The sequence below is a fragment of the Protopterus annectens genome, chromosome 9.part0 (genome assembly GCF_019279795.1).
Source record: "Protopterus annectens isolate FY-2018-M chromosome 9.part0, PAN1.0, whole genome shotgun sequence".
NCBI classification, from domain to species: domain Eukaryota; kingdom Metazoa; phylum Chordata; order Ceratodontiformes; family Protopteridae; genus Protopterus; species Protopterus annectens.
Genome location: NC_056743.1, coordinates 1701772170 through 1701785454, shown reverse-complemented (window position 1 = coordinate 1701785454; position 13285 = coordinate 1701772170). Strand labels below are relative to the sequence as shown.

At 43.5% G+C, this 13285-nt stretch overlaps 1 protein-coding gene across 1 annotated transcript in view; it reads right to left on the bottom strand.

Moving 5' to 3' along the window:
- LOC122810765 (suppressor of SWI4 1 homolog) overlaps positions 1–12891 on the bottom strand; it is an 821276-nt gene extending 808385 nt beyond the window's left edge. Inside the window, exon 1 of the mRNA XM_044082325.1 lies at positions 12765–12891. Coding sequence (XP_043938260.1) covers positions 12765–12782 — 18 coding nt within the window. The 5' untranslated portion in view covers positions 12783–12891. The remainder of the gene's footprint in view (positions 1–12764) is intronic.
- Positions 12892–13285: the final 394 nt, after the last annotated feature.

Genomic DNA, 13285 nt, shown 5'->3' with positions numbered 1-13285 from the left:
TTCAGAAAATGATGGACCAACACAAACCAGAATGCAACACAAAGGAAAAAATAAATTAATCCACTCTTCCCAGATTTAATCACACTGTCACTAAAATGGGATGAGTAAGCAAAGTTTCTGAAAAGTCAATTAATTCAAACTCTTAATCCTAAGCAATACACAAACATGATCGCATTCTACAGATAGTGGATGAAATGCATACTACAAAAAGTTATGTATGAACACACATTGCTTACAAAAATATGACTTAATATGTCAGTAGCTTAAGTGTGCACAGTGAACATTTTTAACCCAATATCCAAAAGTAGCCTGCGCAGGACTTACGAAATGGTACTTTACACAGCAGCAGCTTTTCTGTACCACTCCACCTCACACCAAACGCTTCTTCAAACTACAGAGAGAGAGTAACATGATTATTCTAAGGACTTCAACTACCACTGCCCAAGATAAAAAAGAGGATACCCTAGAGTGATGGGGAAGCGAGACACTTGAGAACTGTATGGCTAGACAATGGATTTACTGCTTCCCCAGAGCATCCAGAGGGAGGTGAGGCTTTTCAGCAGCTCTGGAAAGAAGACTTGCTGAAATGCCAAAGAACTCCAAACTGTATTCTTATAGTTAAATTTAGCTAGAATCTCCTGAGGTAGATGCCAGCCTCAGATGCAGATGTTGGAGCAAGACAACATGTTGAACACGAGAGAGAGAGAGACAGAGACAGAGACAGAGAGAGAGAGAGACAGAGAGAGAGAGAGACAGAGAGAGAGAGACAGAGAGAGAGAGAGAGAGAGAGAGAGACAGAGAGAGAGAGAGAGAGAGAGAGAGAGACAGAGACAGAGACAGAGACAGAGACAGAGACAGAGACAGAGACAGAGACAGAGACAGAGACAGAGACAGAGACAGAGACAGAGACAGAGACAGAGACAGAGAAACAACCCTTGACAAATCCCCCACAATGGGATTTGGAAGGATGTCAGTGCTGGGATCAAACAGACTTTAGATACCACTGTACCTTTCTCATACGGAGTCTTGCCATGGGTATCATAAAACTCAAAGAAGCCACAACACCCCAAATCCTGAGGCATTCCCTTGCGGTGACCAAAGTCTGCGTGGAAAATATTCAATCTAGATATAGATCTATTTTTTTTCCTGTTGAAGGAAGGCTCTTGGGTATCTAGCAGACATTCCCAGGCAGAGTACTGGTAGTGTGATGCAGACACACAGAACCTTCTGGATGAACAGGGATATGATGAGCATCTTTTAAATATAGTGATACCAAGTAACTTAAATGAGGTTGTGACGTGACAAAATTCTGAACTTGGGTACAATCATAAACAGGTTTACAAAAGAAAGATCCAGAGCTGGTCTCCAAGCATTTTCTTTCTTTGGCAACAACAACAAACCTAGGAAGGAGGAACTGGTTCCATCACTCCCTGAGACACCATGTAGGAATTTCCTCCCACTACCATCTATAACGTTGATAATGGACCTTCAGAACATATTTGCCTGAAACTATCTGTGCCAAAGAATAAAGTAGGGATTCAGACTTTCTGGAATGGAAAAGGGACTACCAGGATGCGAGAGCAAACAAGGTCCCCTAAATAATCCCTCTAACTTGCTCCCCTGCCCTAGTTTTTTTTTTTTTTTTTGGGGGGGGGGGGTCCTGAATTCCTTTTGGATCCCCCACCAGTTTTCTTAAATGTCTGTTAACCCGGATTTCGGCAAAGACTGATTATTTTTTTCTTTCTTCTTCTTGTGAAACTCGATTAAGGGCTGGAGAATCCCCAAGGAAATTTCAAAAAGCAGGGTTGAAAAGTCTTGATTCATCATATAAACTCATCCCTTTCATCACACATCAAATAAAAACAATATCTATCCAAAGGAGAATTTAAAATCTAATTTTCCAAACAACCTGGGATGTTCTAAGAATGCAGACATGCAAACCTTCTCAAAACAGTACCAGTGGCTCTGGAAGTATCAACAGTCAGACACTGTAAACAACGACTTGTGACCTGTAAAATGGAATGACTTTTCCTCACAAGGTTCCACATCCTTTCACAATTAGTTTGAATAAATTAACATATGAACTTGAAAATTCAAAATTCTGAAAATCAAATTTGCAAAAGCATACACTTTTTCCCATACTTATCAAGAACAGTCCCACCCTTGTCAGAAAGAGTAGGACTCGAATTAGCCAAATGTTAAGCAGCAGTAGGATTAATTAAAGCTACAGCTGCTGCATCAGGTTTGGGATGAACGTATAAAAACTTAGATTCTTTTATTTGGAGCAGCAGGTTTACTATACAGAAAACTGCAGACAGTGACACATTCTCCAAAGCTGACAGAACTAGAGGAGTGAAGGTTCTGGATATTCATTCTCTATAGCCCAAGGTATTTTCTGAGGGATTGAGAAACCTCAGTGTTCTCCCATTGAAAACACCAAGTCTATTTTCAGAATGTGCCAAAGAGAAATCTCCATAGGGAGAATCAGAAACTGTGCTTTCCTTGGCGTCCGAATCAGACAACCAAGGTAAAAACTGTATCTTCCCCTTCATCTTTCTGTCCAGAATCTGCTCAGGAAAGAGTAGCATTCCTCTTTCTTTTTGCCAGAAACCATTTTATAAAGATTAACAGTCTGAATCCCAGTAAATGACTTAAAAGTAAATTTTGCTTTCTATTTCTTTTTGACAGAAAAAAATGGGGCCAACTGTGTTATTAATGGCAGCAGCTGCTTCCCCAGGAACTGGCACAATGTTCTGACCAAACAGGGAAGTCTTCCCCTGTTCCCTACAGCAGTGGATCATCCTCTGATGGGACTCCACAGCTGCAGAGGATGTAGCTAACCCCTGGTCCTTAATCGCTACAACTGCTACACCAGAGAAATCCAGGGTACAAGATGAGTGGTCTGAGGAGCCAACTCTGGCCAGAGCAGTCTCACCCACCTGCAGCTGAGGCACACTGCCAGCCTGATGTGGTAGCAAAGTGTGTTTGCCCACCTTTTTCTTTTTGTGGCTGGAAGGACCAACTATGGGAACAGAAGACTGTTCCATAGTCAGGCTGAAAACGGTGCCTCTTTCCCATGGAAAACAAACAGCACAAGACGGTAAAACGTCTTTACAAGTCACATTTTTTTTTTTTTTACACACACACACACACACACACACACACACACACACACACACACACACACACACACTAAAAATCACAATGACAACCATCTGCCAGCCACTCCACAGGGAAAATAAATTGGTTTTCAGCTACTTTAAACAATAGATTGCTAGACTTTAATAAATACAAACACCTTGGACCAGACAGACCATACACCCACTAGGGGGTGCACACAAACTTGACCCAATACTTACAAACATTATGCTTTATTTCCCAATGACCTCCAGTGTGGACACACACACTTTGAATAAAGGTTATACAACCACACAGGCACTCCTGGGAAAAGCTGACACAGATTCTCCAGCTGTGCCCCTTTACCCAGACCATACGGCAGTAATTACTGCCACCACCCAACTAATAATATCAGCTACTAAAAGGCCCTTAAAAGGGTGTCCAATTATTACTGTGCAATATTATTATCCAATGGTAATTTGACTGGGTTATCAGAGTGGCCTATTACAATAAACTCTATAAATATGCAATGTACTCTAGAGCCTCTCTACACAAACCAGCCACAGGTAGAAGATTTAAAAAAATATTTAATAATAAATAATTAAAACACAAGACAAAACTACTACACCACAGAGAAATCTAAGAGTTCAGAGATCATGCAGAAACTTAAAATAATACAGTAGGACAGTTCTGATTTCAAAGAAAAATACCTAATTAATCTTTACTAGCTTTAACTATTCATACAAGAAAACACAGCACTAAAACTTACATGTGAGCACAAAGCAGAGTTCTGATAAGTTGGGTATCAAGATCAAAATGCTCTCGTGAGAAATAGTATTTAAACATTACTAACAAACATGTCTCTAAGGCCTTCCCAAATTACATAATTTTTGACACTTAGGTTTTCCCAGTATTCATACTGCATCATCTTAACACCTGGTCTGAGTTCTCAGGCCACAAACTGCATTATTTAGCAATCTAACACCTGCACAGAAACTTACAATAGAAGACATTTCACATGTATATTCTAACAAAAACTAGAGCAATAAAGCACATTCCACATCTAAATTCTGGTCATAAACGTTGGCCTTAAAACAATGGGCATGAAATCTTCATCCAGCCACCCTGGAACCGAATTCTAACATGAAAGGGTACAACATGCTTCATTGGGCCAGTAAAGTGCAATGTTGTCACATATTTTGCAGTTCCACATTTCACAGTGTTCTTTCAGACTCAAGAAAACATGCTTGTACTTTATTTACAAATGCCGGAATTATATATCAAATTCTATTTGACTAGGCTGTCAGCCTTCGCCCATCTCTCCCCAATCGTCACATCCCCCCCCCCCGGAAAACTCAAGCAAGTTTTTCAAGTGCCCCTTGAGAAACATTGCTCGAGTGTGTCAGGTCTATCTGGGTGTACCTCACCCCATTACCTGTCTTGACAGCCCATCTGCATTGTCATTGCTACTCCCACTGTGGTGCTGCACTGACATTATCATATGCTTGTAACCCCAGACTCCATCTCATCAACTTGGCATTTTGCTGACTGGCTCTGTTTAACCATGTTAGAGAGTTGTGATCTGTCATCACAGTGAATTTTCTTCCATACAGATAAGGCTGAAGTTTTTGTAGTGCCCACACTATGGCTAGACATTCCTTTTCTACCGCTGCATAGCATTCCTCCCTGGGTTGGAGCCTATGACCGAGATAAATCCCTCTGGAGAAATCTGGCTAAGTACAGCCCCCACCCCATAGTCTGAAGCATCCACCTGCACAACAAAGTCTTTGCTGTAATCCGGACTGGCTAACACAGGGGGTCCTCCCAAAGCTTCCTTAAGCTTCTGAAATGCCTGCTCACATGCTGGGGTCCACATTACCTTATCTGGCCTGTTCTTCCTTGTCAAGTCTGTGAGGGGAGCAGCTATGGTACTATAATTTGGAACAAACTCTCTGTAGTACCCTGCTGTCCCTACGAATGCCCTCACCTGCTTTTTGGTAACAGGTGGAGGCCATGCCCGAATAGCTTCCACTTTGGCAGGTCATGACCTTATCTTACCACTCCCCACTCTATGACCTCTGCCATACCCACCTGACATTTGCTCGGCTTAATGGTCAACCCTGCCCTCTGTAGTCTGCCCAGCACCTCCCTAACATGCTGAAGGTGCTCTTGCCCAGAATGGCCGTAGACAGCAATATCATCCATGTAAGCAAGGAAAAGCCCCCACACTCCTGCTAAGATATGATCTACCAGCCTCTGAAAGTTGCTGGGGCATTCTTCATCCCAAAGGGCATCTTTGTAAACTCATACAAGCCAAAAGGAGTCACAAAGGCTTACCTCTCTCTAGCATTGGGAGTCAAGGGCACCTGCCAGTAACCCTTGGTAAGATCAATGGTTGTAAGATACTTAGCCCCACCCAGATGCTCTAGGGCCTCATCTGTCCTAGCATGAGGTAAGCATTTGACTCTGTGCGACTATTTAATGTCCTGTAATCCACACAGAACCTGGTGCTGCCATCCTTCTTTGACACCAACACCACTGGTGAGGCGCAGGGTCTGTTGGACTCTTGAACCACCCCTAGTTCCAACATCCCCTGTACCTCCTCCCTCAGAGTCTGTTTGACTCTCTGAAGCACCCTGTAAGGGGCCTGCCTGACAGGCCTTTGGGGTCCTGTATCCTCCTGGTGCTGCACCAGGTGGGTGCACCCTGTTTTCCCAGTGAACACGTCCCCAAATTCCTGCAACACTGCTCGGATTTTTCAAACCTGGGTAGGAGACAGCTGCTGGGACATTGCTACCCCTTTTCACCGAGGTGTCAGCCCGAGCCTCACCGAGGAGATCAGTCACAAGATCTCTCCGACTCCTCCTGCTATCCACTGCAAATGCTCAACACAAGGGCCTCCCTATCATGGTAAGGTTTCATCATGTTAACATGGTACAATCTATGTCCCTGCTATCTGCCTAGCACTTCCACCATGTAGTTAACATCACTTGCCTTTCTTACCACCTTGTAGGGTCCCTCCCAAGCTGCTTGCAACTTGTTGTGTCTGACAGGAATGAGAACCATCACCTGCTGTCCTACAGCATACTCTAGCTTGAGCATTCCTGTCATACCACAGCTTTTCCTGTTGTTGGGCTTCTGCCAGGTTCTCCAGGACCATGAGTTCCTTGAGCCTTGTTCTGAGGTTCAGGACATATATCACAACAGACTCCTTGTGAAACTCACACTCACCTTCCCACTCATTCTGAATTAAATCTAGAGATCCCCTCACCCTATGCCCATATAGCAACTCAAAGGGTGAAAAACCTGTGGATTCCTGGGGAACCTCTCTGTAAGCAAACAGATGGGGCAAATATTTGTCCCACTCCCTCTTAAACTGATCTGCAAATGCCCATAGCATGGACTTGACTGCAGAGTTTAACCTCTCAACAAGACCATTAATCTGGGGATGGTAGGGGGTGGTCTTCATGTGCTTCACCCCACAGGACTTCCACAGACAAGCCAGCAGGTCTGACATAAAATTGACATCTCTATCAGACAGTATTTCTTTTGGGAAACCTACCCCGCTGAAAATCTCTAGCAAAGCATTTGCCACCTTCTCAGCCTCAAAGGAGGGCAAAGCCACTACCTCAGGGTATCGTGTAGCATAATCGACAATCACTAGGATATACTTTTTCCCTGTGGAACTTGGGGTACTCAGAGGACCCACAATATCCATATTTACCTTCTGAAATGGTTCCTCAATCACAGGCAAAGGCATCAAAGGAGCTCTCACCTTGTCTCCTGCCTTGCCTACCTTTTGGCACTGCTCACAGGTCCTGCAGTAGTACACTGTTACATCTCTGGAAATTCCAGGCCAATAGAAGCTTTGCATAATACGCCTCTTTGTACGTTTTATGCCCATATGACCTGCAAAGGGAATATCATGGGCTATGGCTAGAAGCGCCAGATGGCAAGCTCTAGGCACTACCAACTGCTGCACCCTCTCACCTTCCAGCCCTCCCTCAGGGGTCCACTCTCTGTACAGTAACTCTGTTCCAGAATACAGATTCCCCTTCCCTTGAGAATCAGGTGCCTCCCTAGCTACCTGCCTCAAGCCTTGCAATATAGGGGCTGAGAGCTGAGCCTGTCTCACATCTCTCCTTGTAACCCTTCCCCAGCTCTCCTTCCACAGGAAGTCTGGCATCCTCTGACAGTGGTGCCTCACTGTCAGCCTGGGTACTACTACACACCTCTACCTTTGCAGTTACCCAGTCCAAGGGAACATCAATACCCACAAGCAGCTGTGGCTCACATTCAGTCTCCCTGCTACAGCGTAGCTCACTCCCTGTCTAGGTCTCCCCCAGGCTACCAAACCCACATGCTTGACTCCCAGCCTCACTGCATGTAACTGCATAAGTACATAGTACTGCCTCATCCAAATCTTTCCCTCTCAGGACATCTGCAGGATGGTAGTTCCATACCCCAGTTGTCTCAAGACAACCCACTATTGGCATTTTGTCTTTCCCACTTACTGGCTTCCTCACCTTGGATTCCCCACCTTGCCTCTGTGGACATCTGTATGCCCCATGGCCCCACTGGTTGCATTCAAAACATTTAACCCTAGCTCCTGGACATTTACCTGGACTAGTGGCTTCCCGTGCTACTGGCAATTTCTGTTGGGGCAGTCTGTGCTGCCCACCATGGGTTCCTTTAGTCCCATGAGCAGTACTGGGGGTCCCTTTCCTGTGCAGGGCTGCCCCGCTTGCTAGGTATAGATCTCCCTTCTTCCCAAACTCCTCTGAAGTAGCACACTGTTTATCAGCTAACCAGATCCTCATGTCCTCAGGCAAAGTGCTAAGGGCTTGTTCCCTTACTAAAAGGTCTGCCAGCCCAAAGTGGTGACCTAACATCCACTCACCCAGCTATGAAAATAAGTGCTCAGTTCAACAACATATTCACATACATTTTCATCTGCCTTGCGTCTATGCTCACGAAACATTTTCCTATACATTTCAGGTGTTAGCTTAACATTCTAATAAATGTCTTTTTACAGCAGTATAATCAAAACAGTCAGTGTTGTGCATTTTTACTAAAGAAGTTACAGCTTTACCATGGAGTAAGGGGGTCAGGAACCGTACCCATAGCTCTTGGTCAACTTCATACTGTTTACATACCCGCTCAAACATATGAATGAAGCTATCAAAAGTATCCCTCTCTTTAAACTGTGGAAGAAATTTACTGATCTTTTGTGCTTCTGGGGTCCGGTTACTCCCTTCCCCATTACCTCCATGACTCTGGCGAACAGTCAGCATTTCCCTCTCATGCTTTCTCTGCCGTTCCTGTTTTTCAGCTTCTAGGCTCCCCATTCTCGCAGCTGCTTCTAGTTCCATACACCTGGCCTCCAACTCACATCTCTTTAGCTCCAGCTGGATTTTGAAGTCCACTGCAGAAAGGTTGAGCTGTCCACTCTCCAAGGATATTGTATCTCCACTGTCAGTCTGATTGTCATCCATGCTGCTGTTTTCTGATGCAGCTGTAACCAAGGCTGCAATCAGGTCTGCTTTAGTCACGTTTCCATGCACCAGTCCCCTAGCCTGGCACATCACCGTCAGCTGGCTCCTTGTCAGCTTTCCATACTCTTCTGCTGACATGCTGCCTGCTCACCCTGACTAACACTAAGCTAACAAAAGAAACAAAACAATTGTGATCTCAACTCTTGAGTATACACTGCGTGGCTGTTAGGGTACACAACACTTTTAGAGATCACTGTACATAAGCTACAGGAATTCTACCCACACCACTACAAGCCAATTAGTATGTGAAATAGATCCCACCACTGCCAAACACTTGTGACGACCGTGCTCTGGCCCAGCAATCAAGGAGCCTCAATCCTCACCACTAACACCAGGGAGGTCACCTCACAGAAGAGGAGAGGATAACTAATACACACACTAAAGTACAATTTCCCTTAAGTGCACACAGAGATCACAGTCAGTCTGGGGCTGGTTGCTCCATTGCTCACCATGTCCCCGATAAGACTTCCCACTGGCACAGCTACAGGGTCCAGGTCTCAGCCTAGCTGGGCAAGCTAAAACCTCTAGTACCCTCTCTGTCCAACCAGTGCTTCGTGTCCCTGCCCAAGTAGCTGACACGCCACACACACACACTTTGCGAAGAGGTTATACAACCAGAGACACTCCTGGGAAAGGCTGACATAGATTCTCCTGCTGTGCCCCCTTACCCAGACCATACGGTAGTAATTACTGCCACCACCCAACTAATAATATCAGCTACTAAAAAGGCCCTTAAAAGGGTGTCCAATTATTACTGTGCAATATTATCCAATGGTAATGTGTGACTAATGACTAAACAGTCCAAGACTTATCAGAGTGGCCTATTACAATAAACTCTATAAATATGCAATGTACTCTAGAGCCTCTCTCTACACAAACCAGCCACAGATACAAGGTTTTATAAACATTTAATAATAAATAATTAAAACACAAGACAAAACTACTATACCACAGAGATATCCAAGTTCAGAGATCACACAGAAACTTAAAATACAGTAGGACAGTTCTGATTTCAAAAAGAAAAATACCTAATTAGTCTTTACTAGCTTTAACTATTCCTACAAGAAATCACAGTGCTAAAACTTACATGTGAGCACAAGGCAGAGTGCTGATAAGTTGGATATAAAGTTCAAAATGCTCTCAAGTCTCTTGTGAGAAACAGTATTTAAACATTATTAACAAACATGTCTCTAAGGCCTTCCGAAATTACATAATTTTTGGCACTTAGGTTTTCCCAGCATTCATATTCATATTGCATCATCTTAACACCTGGTCTGAATTCTCAGGCCACAAACTGCATTATTTAGCAATCTAACACCTGCACAGAAACTTAAAACAATAGAAGACATTTCACATGTATATTCTAAAAGAAACTAGAGCAATAAAGCACATTCCACATCTAAATTCTGGTCATAAACTTTAGCCTTAAAACGAGCATGAAGTCTTCATCCAGCCATCCTGGAGCCCAATTCTAACATGAAAGGGTACAACATGCTTTACTGGGCCAGTAGAGTGCAATGTTGTCACATAGCCTATTATCTGCCCTAGGGCATTTATAAGCCTAGCCAGAATGTGTTTGACTTTCGCCACCCATTTTAAATTTATTTTGCTATGCCCTTTTTCGAGGTTAGTATACTGTGCCTCTGTCTAACAGTGACACAGAAGTGATACCCGGGGTAAACCTACCATCTCCCATCCACTCATCAAGATTCCTCTTGAAGAGAGTCAGTGAGGGACTCTGCCTAACCTGGACTGGGATTTTATTCCAGAGTGAAGGGAGCCTCTGGGTTATGAATCTGTCCCTCCAGCATGTCCTATTTATTTCAGTGCTGAGGTTCAAGTCTCTCGAGCGTGTAGCTCGATGGGATTTGGATTTTCTGAGGTGTACCATGTCCATTAATTCTGGGTTGGACACGGCTTTATATGTCAGGCACAGATCGCCTCTGAACAGGCGGTATGCCACTGAGTAGAGCTGGAGTTTCTTTAACCAGGCAGCATATGGCATCTGTTTGAGCCCTTTGATCCGCTTGGTGAGGTACTTTTGGGGTCTTTCCAGTTGCTGCAGGTGTCTGGTAAGGTACATCCCAAAAGGGGCATTGTACTCAATTATGGGCCTGATGAGGGATGAGTAAAGAGGCACGATGACCTCCCCTGATCTAGATGTGAATCCCTTCATGATTAGGTGGGCTATATAAAATGTTTTTCTAAACACTTTGGCTACGTGGTTGTCAAATGAGAGATTGCTATCAACTTAGGTCCCTAATTACTTCTTCTGTACTTAATGGATTACCACCTATGTGGTAATTTGTGGGCACTTTGTTTTTGCCAAAGGGGACGACTATACACTTTTTGGCATTTAGCTTGAGGCCATGGCTCTGGCACCAGTTGTCTGTTTCTATGAGGCCCTTTTGGAGGATGCTTGTGTCGGCTGGAGAGTCGATTATGGCGCCCAGTTTGCAGTCATCTGCAAACTTGGTCAGCCACAGTCCTTCCGTGTTGGCCTGTACCTCCGAGAAATATATACAAGAGAGGTCCCAGGACTGAGTCTTGTGGGACACCACTTGTAACTGGTTTGGAGTTGGACATGGCTCCAGCAATTCTAACCATGTGGGTTCTGTCCTTGAGCCAGTTTGCAATCCATCTAGTGACACAGGGGTTTATATTTAAGCTGGTGAGCTTATCTATAATGCCCGAGTGGGGTATTGTATCGAAGGCTTTTGCGAGGTACAGGTAGGCTGTGTGGATCACCTTCCCCTCGTCAATGGCCTTGGTGACCGTTTCAAAGAAATCAACCAGGTTTAAGAGGCAGGATCTGCCCTTAAAGCCGAACTGGGTAGGATCCAGCATCTGTAGGTCCCCAATATCTTTATTTATGAGGTCCATGATGATCCTTTCCATAGGTTTGCAGACCAAGCTAGTCAGGCTTATGGTGCGATAGTTTCCAGGATACGTTGAGGCACCACCTTTATGGAGAGGGACCACTGTTGCTGTACGCCACTCTTTGGGGACCTATCCTGTAGTAAGGCTGAGACTGAACAGTAGTTTTATGTTTGGGTTTAGCTCTTCTTGAAGTTCACGTAGGACGCAGCCCGGGACACCGTCTGGTCCCATTGATGCTGTGTTTTTCAGTTCCACATTTCACAGTGTTCTTTTACACTCAAGAAAACATGCCTGTATTTTACACTTATTTACAAATGCCAGAATTATATATCAAAATCTATTTGACTAGGCTGGCAACCCAATTGTCACAATCACATTTTGGGTGCGTTTCTCATAACATTTGTGGTTTTCTGGCAAATCAGGGAGAATTGAAATCGGTACATAATGACACACATTTGAGTTTCAGACTTCATTGCCTTCGTTAAATGCACACCAACACAAATTGTATAATTCTAGCAACTTTCTAGTTTATATTAACAATACTTAAAATATGTCCCTATGTTTGGCCTTTATCTCCCGATTATTGTTGGATTTGTCCGGATTTCTTGTGCCAGGACGTTAAAAATATATATTCATTTGAGCTGTATTTTCTTTATCATCAGCTACTCGCTGTACAGGTTATACTGCATTTTGCTGCTGTACATCTCTGGGTTTATTACACTATAATAAACTATTGGGATAAAATGGGGTGGATTGTACTTTAATGATTAACAGATACAATTACGGACTTTTTACTTCTGAAAAATGCACTTTAAATAAATCTCTTGTTTCGTCAACTTTTAATGCTAAAAGTACTAACATTTTATGAAAATAAAGTGTCCCCACGTATACAGATACGACGTTCAAAGGAATCCTTCACTATGGCTATGAAGATCCGAATTTCCAACCGAAATCAGCAAGCTTAAGGCAACTATAACTCCTAAAAGTAGAGTTGACAATTTTACGTAATCAAACAAGAAAAACGTTATGTAAACTATGCACTCATGTCCCATCCCAGAATACTACACCTCATGTTAAATAAGTAAAAAGGCCCTCAACGTTAACAAGAAAGGATATCTATCCCCTCCCGGGGCGCGACTACATTATCAATACTAGTTTATATAATGACACCCCCTAACTGTAAAAAGGCACACATTGTATTTATCTTCTTACCTTACTCTTCCAACCCATAACAATGCAATTTACGACACAGCCAACACAATCAACAGCAAAATCTTTTCACCATACTACCTGAAAAAAAATAACACGAGGGGCAACTATTACTTCCGGGATGTTGTACCAAACTTCTTCCGTCTCCAACGCTTTAATGTGGAACGAGAGTTCCAAGCATCTGTCATTGCAGTAAGAAAGGAATGAGGGTTATACTGCAGATTCAAAATTCCTTGTTTCTACTTCGCGTACCTGAAATAATTTCTACAACTGGACTTAAATTGCCACAACCGTAGAGAAGTGAAAACACCGAATATAATTTTCAGCGTCAAAACACGCTGTGTCGTGAAAGTTAGTTTTTTCCCCAGAGAGAACTGGACCACGGTTAAGTCGCGTTCAAGCTCGAAGAAGTCCTCACCTTCCCTCTACCAGCACTAATATAACACAAAGGAAGCTTTTTTTCATCTCCTTAAAAATTAATAGACCAGTAACATGCATTTTATGAGTATTAGGAATTATTTTCT